General features: G+C 38.9%; 1 protein-coding gene across 3 annotated transcripts in view; it reads right to left on the bottom strand.

The window, feature by feature from the left end:
- GAPcenA (GTPase activating protein and centrosome-associated) overlaps positions 1-7719 on the bottom strand; it is a 14700-nt gene extending 6981 nt beyond the window's left edge. Inside the window, exons 1-6 of one of the 3 annotated variants that reach the window (XM_022803961.2) lie at positions 7505-7719; positions 2052-2264; positions 1813-1940; positions 1383-1543; positions 1021-1240; positions 139-458 (exon numbers count right to left, since the gene is read on the bottom strand). In XM_022803961.2, coding sequence (XP_022659696.1) covers positions 139-458; positions 1021-1240; positions 1383-1543; positions 1813-1940; positions 2052-2264; positions 7505-7647 — 1185 coding nt within the window. In that variant the 5' untranslated portion in view covers positions 7648-7719. The other 2 variants (XM_022803970.2, XM_086976620.1) reach the window with 2 other exon arrangements.

The raw sequence follows: 7719 nt of genomic DNA, 5'->3' as shown, positions 1-7719 counted from the left end.
TTTAAATAAAACGCATACATTTCTAAGAATCATCACACAAATGTTTGTTGGATTACGTAGTCACGCGGCTAACTTTACTTCAGCCCAATGTCTATAATTTCAAACTATAGTTTTATGAAGTCAGATAATTATACCAACCTGCTGAAGAATGAGCGTATAGTACTCTGTGAATGGTTTTACTGAGCCTGTTCGAAGGGCTGTAGGTAATGACCAAACCAACGCTTTTTCACGGTCCTGCGGAGCGGGCCCAATTCGAGCCTGGGTTTCAAACACGAATCGAACGGGCTCCTTAACGTGCATCAGGACAAGATCACATGCAACCGTTAAATAGACACGCGATTCGCCAGAAGTTACTGTATTAAGTAACTCAAATGGTGGGTTGTCCTTGGGGTCCCATTTGGCAACCACCGTGAAACCGGACGATGGACTGGATTGCTGATTGCTCGAATCATTACTGCCTACAATGTAGGAAAAGCGAATTATGCCAATTATTTGATACAAGTGGCGTTCATAAGAACCACTTTTCTATATATTGCTTAAAATGTGAAACGGGAAGCCAAAATAGCTAAACCAGAAGGTCCCTGGCTAACAATGAGCATAATTAATCTATGTATATACTATAATTAAAATTAGCCACGATTCTTGAATGACCAGTCATTATTCAATGATAATATTCCTCGAATTCAAATACAAAACAATCTTATAGTTTGTCTCTCTATACGTCTGTGTATGGAAGCAAAAGTGTACATACTGATAACTGAAATACACATGCACAACATTTACATTCAGATATAGAAGTGAAACAACTTCAAATATCACGCCACTTGTAGAATTTTGTTATAAATACTGATATGTAGTAGTTTTTATCATCACTGAGCCATCGAAAAAATTACGTATAAACACATGAGGACAGAACACTTTTAAACATTTGCAAATGGTGCGTGCTTGAGAAATAGGATATTTGGGAAAAGGCAGGCCCAACCTACTAAACTGAACGCATCATAAGCAAAGTTTACTGACCAGTTCCAATGAGCTGCATATCACTATGACGTACGTGACGCCCTGGCGAAACGAGCACACCGAAGCAGCGTTCAATATTAATTGGACTCGGGTGAGACATTGGCTCTATTGTAAGTACGATCTGTTTTTCAACGTCTTTTCGAAGTTTGAAGAGTTCTTTTGTTCTCGAACATGCTGCGTAGGCACCCCGTGAGTCCTCTTCACGAATGTCCAGTGTCATCTAAAAGATTATACATACATAAATATACGCGAATGTGCGCACATGGCGAAATAAAACTTTATTACCAAATCTAAGGCACTGATTTCCATTAAACTCGTATAGCTCAACCACAAATTTTATGGAGCCACTAGAAACGCCTTACCTGAACATTAACGATCTGCATACTCCCACAAGGAGCTGCGATAAGCTGTGCCTCGTTCGAATCGTTTTGAATTGATTGGTATGCTTGCTCTATGCGTTTGTGCACTTTAGCCCGAACTTCGGCAGACATTGCATCAAAACAGAACATCTTCAAACAGCTCTCTGCTTAGTCAGAAAAGGCACAGAGCACAAAAATATAATATATATACAATATATAAAAAAAAAAATATATATATATATATAGTTAGAGGTACTCTATAATACTTATATGTGTAATAATATAATAGGCTACAAATATCCAATGCCAAAATGCACGGGTTACTTTATTTAATTTTTTCAATGGAAAGCATTCCCACAAAAAGCCCCTTTGCGAAAACATATGGCTGTTTTCTCTGTTGACCATACACAATAATTCTTACTATATAACTTACGCTCTGTGGCTGCAGGTGCGTACACAAAAGCAAAGCAGCTAGGATGCTCCCGATGGCCACCCGTAAACGAGGTGATTTGTCGCATGGGCAACGAATAAATTTCATCCCCGCTTGCTTTAGCAAACAACCTAAAATTGTAGGAGAATCATAAAGTTACACGAGATATTTTATATTTTCTTCAACAGTCGTGCGCGCAGTGCGTGCACAAAGATATATTATGACTGGTATATCACACTTACACGACTTTACCGTCACCTCGGGTAGGCAGCATCAAAGCAACTCGAACTTGTTTTTCAGGTGGAACGTTCATCGCCCGTGACATCGTTTCGGCCAAAATCTGCTTTGTAGAACGAGAATCCTGGTCTGGCCATTTCCATGTTCCGAGGAAGGTGATTGATTCAAACATAACCCACGGATCAGCTTCGCCTACCGCAGGCTGCATTGCGATTGACCTGAATTAAGTATATAATAACAGCAAACATGTTACTGATTTCGTGAATATAACTCGAGTTAATTCTCTAAATAAATCTTCAGACCGTTTTCTGCTAAAAGGATTCGAAATTCCATTTCTTCTTAAAGAAATAAGATAAGCAGGTACACCAAGTTTAAAAACCGTGAATACTCTCGCCATGCTGCAACATGGTCAGCCTACAAACAATTCCGTTTAAATATTTTCGAAAATGTCATCAGTATATAAATTGAGAAGTCAACTAAAATTCGAACGGCATTATAGTCTTTTAAATTACGACAGTGCTTCTACTTCTATTCAGCAGTCGCTTTTATTTAGTGCTTCTATCTAGTTCTTAATGTCGTAGGAACGAAATTACACCGTTCCGCAAGCACTAAAAAGTCTCTTGACGTCGTATGTGACTACGGATATAAATGACAGCTACCAAATATGTATTGTTTACGAAATTTACGAAAGCTCGGCTAAAAGATCGATTTCCATTAGTTTGACGCCAATCTCGTTCGCAAAGTGGCTGCTCACGCGGTCAGAAGTCTTGCGTCGAAAAATAACATTCGTTAATAGCGATAAACCACATTATAAACCAAGCCTAATTCGAGGTATTAATAATATTCGTTTGTCACTAAGTGTGACTAGTGTAGCACGTTGACACGTTTTGGAGAGGAATGGAATCATGACGTATAGGCCAATCACTCTTACACTGACGACAGTTAGTTTTGGTAGCAAATGGCCATATGTACACACTTTTATTTGATGCACAGGCAACGAGAACATGCGTACTATGTGATGATCTGCAACATTATCTATAATACATGTTTTCATATGTTTAAAAACTTATAGTTGGACCCAATAGAAAGAACAGAATGTGGCTTTTAACTAACACAGTGCCATATAACAATAGCCGTGTTCAGTGCACGTGGTGAATAAAGAGCCATATAAACATTTTGCAGAAAGCTCCCGTATACCAATCGAAGCTTTACTTTAAAACACTAAGACTCTCATAACAAAACGTATCAATCGGCGTTGTTTAAATCCAAGCCGTAAAAAACCACAATAATCGACCTCTAAACGTAAGGCAGATCGAAATAGAAAGGAAACGTATGGTAATAATCGGTTCGTATTCGTGGTAGTCACAGTCTGCCAACACGCGAAGCTGCTCGTCGAGGACTGAAAGCATGGTACTCATTAAGGTACAATGGTCACCGCACTGAGTCGATGCAACAGACGAGTCGCCATGGGAATACATTTATATTTAGAGTTAATTAATAGTTTTCGATCATCGACTAGTAGTAGCTCTAAGCCTATCGTCTACACACATCGCCTAATAGAACAGAGTGTATTTATTTCATGTAAGTGTCTAAAAGTTTCGCTTACAATAACCATGTACAAATCTCTATTCAGATCTGTGTATTATGTATAACAGTGGCATAGAAAGAAACGCTTCAGTCTGTCGTTATAAAAGCAATGCGTGTGTAACGATGGTGCGTTTTGCAATTCTACTTCAGCAACAGCTGTTCATCTTCATACATCTATTTATATTGCGTAATCCACAAAACGCTTTACAGTAGGCCTGCCTGCACTCGCCTAGGTCAGCCACTAGGCACCTAAGGCACAATTATGGAACTTATCTGTTCTTCGGATGGATGTACTAGGTAGCGTCGTATTTGTAGATGTTTTCTATAATCTATGTGTGAGATTTATAACCACTGCCGCCTCCATGGGTCTTCTTGTTTATTCAACCTGGTTTAGCCATAAGTACAAAGAGGTGATAGCTGTATATACATCCTTTGCGAAAATAACTTACTATGTAAATCTCAATACAACTTAACCATTCAATATCACTAGGAAAATAAATAATAATAATAATTTACCATTTAATAAATGCTGTCAGTAGTTCGAATAAAAATTAAATCGCTTACTGCGTTGGCCACAGTTCCGTTAAGCAAGCGTAAGTCAAAACATACCAATTGCAGTGGAATACTCTACCAAGCTAAACATAGACTTCTTTAACCGCAACGTACGAGCCAGTTGAATTCAAACATAATATCTCATCTGAACTACATTACTGTGAATATAATCCGGTCAAAAAAGGAACGTACATATAATGCATTATGGGTCGGGAATACTGTCGAATAAACCGTATCCAAAAGGCTAGAGCGCGCCAAAAATAATTGGCGATTCAAAATAACACGGGTATATAGTTTTCCGCTCAACGACTAACCAAGATGCGGCTTTATTGTCAAGGTCGCAGGTTGCATTGCAAGGGGTGCAGACATGTTTTATTAACGTTGTTGTACCTCATACAGTGTAATAAAAATTTAATTATTTTAACTAGTTTATCCGTTTCGGAAATTGAATAAAAATGAAAATGAATGTTAAATACTACGGCCCATGTATAGTTCTCATGTTATCGTAATCTTATCTGATTTCCGATCTACCAAATTACTTCTTCTTTAATCTTTTGTATGTCAATTTCGTAGCAGCTGCAATTTCATACAATTGTTAAAACGGATATGAAAGCTAATTACACTGTTCCCGAATTATGGCTTTTAAATTTTATTCAAAGCAGTATAGTAGAACAAATCATTATACAATTATTAATAGTATTCAAATACATTTATATTATTTTCTGTCATGTTTTAGAGCTATGGCAGTAGAATTGCGCATGTGGCCATTCAATTTACTAATAGATATAACTAATCTCAATTTTAGCTCCCATATCTTACAACGTAAGAATGTCAAAGAATAAACGCATGGATAAGGTTTACATCATGTTGAGTAAGTCGTGATTATCGAACGAATTTCTCCTGTGACTTTTTTTTGGATATAAAACTGCTCGGATGGCAAACTTTGAAACACATAACAAATGTAAGTAGGTGGTAAATTCATATGATTCCAAATAACCTCGAAATTGGTCTTCACCACCAACGAGTGATGTAAAGTAACGACATCAAACGAAACCTCTGAATCACTTTGTGAGTATATGAAATTGCCTCCAAAATCGACTACGAATAGGCCAGCAATTAACGTTATACCACAAAATGTTCATTCGCTCTGGGTGAAGCCGCCTGCCTCAAACTGCATGATGTAGCATTTGTTGCAACGACACGTTTACATTCACGAACATAGTTATTGAAAATGAATCTATTTACGTGATTTACAAACTGATGAGAAAACACGCCCCTAAAACAAAAGCATTGTAGACCGTTCGCGCCATGGACCTTGCGAGTTAACGCAGGCGCCATTTTGTCTGACGTAATCTACGATAGATTATTATTATTATTGAAATCGATTGAACTATTCTCAAGGACTATGTTATAAAATCAGCAAAAAAAAAGCAGCATCCGAATTCAAATGCTTCAGCCACTTTAAGCCAGTACCCGTTTTGACTATTCTGCCTAACTTACCGAGACCAAGCCATTTTTACCTGTAGATTTATACGGTATTTTTACTATCATCTAAATTTTACTTTCAGAACAGCTTATTTTCAGTTTTATCACACCTCTGTATTCAATTATATTAGATTCCACGAACACTACCTACACAACTTTCCACAGAGGTGGCGCTTTTCGTTCTTCCTTTTTTACAAGTTTTGTTTGAAACTAATAGCATTCTATCCATTAGATCGGTATATGCACAGCTTGAACGGTCCTACCAAATTAGAGTTATATAGCTCTCACTTCACGATTACCCCTAATTTAACATCTCTATTGCGGCTTTTATCTATCTTCAGCTTTTATTTTATAGCCAGCTATGCATGATGAATTATAGAGAAGCCGCAGATTTATGCTGTAATAACATTCAGCGTCTATACAAGACTTATTGACACGTATGTAATTGATAGCTCTATTCGATAGCCATGTCATTCCGAGTACACGCCAGCTACTTACCCAGTACCTCGTCATTCTGCGAGTGCAGGAATTATAAATTAATCGCTAGATCATAATCGGTCCGCCATCTTAGACGCTATTTCTAAAGAAGCGCCTATTATAGCGTATAAATCCCTAATACCACTATCTCCGGCCGAGTCTCGTTTTCGGTATATAGCTTCTGACTGCCTGTAGATTAACGATGTTGCTGGACAATTTACAGTTTACATGGAGTACGGGTCAACATTGAGGGAGCAACCGGTATACCATTTATGAGCGTGTGTGTCCTCCCATAGAATGTTTGATAGCATGCTAACTTGCCATGGCAAAGTCCTGCTATTTGTTCTTTCTCGAACAGTACCCGAATGCTATTTATATACAGAGCAGAGAGAGAGGATGATGTCTTCAAGTGATCTTTCCTTCTTTTTTTGAGCAAGTCTCCCCCTCTCTGTTGCCTAACTCCCCTCATACTCTTAGACGACTTACAAAAAAAGCAAAAATATCTTACACAGGTAAAGCTCGAACAACAAAATATACTAACTAAAATCAGAGTATGGGAAGTTATATATAAAAAGGTAACTTACGTATACATACTACTATAATATATATGTATAGCCGCATGTAAGACGCGAACGGTTCTGTTCTGTCTATGGACATGCCAACAGCAAAAACAGAGCGAAACGCATGTCTTTGTTACACAATCCTAAAGCCAATTTTATAACGGAAAAGAACACTAATAACATTAGAGACACAAGGTTCGCACATTGATGCAAAGGAAATGTGCCCTTGAATTCTAGGCTGTTTGCCGATATGATATCACACCATAGGTATAATGCACCTATAAATGTATTCCTATTTATAATCTACAAGAGATACATATATATGCATATAAGCCATTTATCGACTACCCCACCTGGCAGCGAAAGTACGCCACAGAGATATTCCTTTCCACTTCCACGAGAGATACTCAAATACGGTACATACACAAACATTCACTTTGCTCACGACAAAAGGCACAAAACCGAACTCGAAGCAATGCACATTTCAGCAGCATTGCAAATGAAACCCGATTTTCCCCTCTCTACTATAGCCGCTCTCGGCATCGCTGTCTAGCAACAAGCTCCAACCGAAACGCGGGACAGTTGTCACATAGCACCATCGACAATAGAACCATTCTTGATCTCTGTATGCAGACAACGAAAAGCCACGGGAATACAGCACAGAAAAGACACTTCGCCCCTTTGACAAGAAGATCGAGCTAGCTCGGACGGACGATCCGTTGGAGTCCTTGGGCAAATCTAACCCGTCCAAAATTACCCCGCCCACCGGTACTAACAATGGCATAGGAGTAACTCACGGTAAGTGCGCGTCGTCGTCTATCGAATCTCGCCTGCCCTGTTGGAGTCCAACATTGCTCTCCATACGCTCAGCTGATTCCGCAGCAGCAGCCGCACTGGCAGCCACAGCAGAGGCATCGACCACTACACAGCATGCGTCCATCCGACACCTCAACAGCGGGGATATCAATGCGGATAGACAAGACAGCGGCAGTAGTAAGCTCGTACATATGAG

The sequence above is a fragment of the Varroa destructor genome, unplaced genomic scaffold, assembly GCF_002443255.2.
Source record: "Varroa destructor unplaced genomic scaffold, Vdes_3.0 BEIS01000001.1, whole genome shotgun sequence".
NCBI lineage: Eukaryota > Metazoa > Arthropoda > Arachnida > Mesostigmata > Varroidae > Varroa > Varroa destructor.
This window is presented reverse-complemented; position numbering and strand designations above follow the sequence as displayed.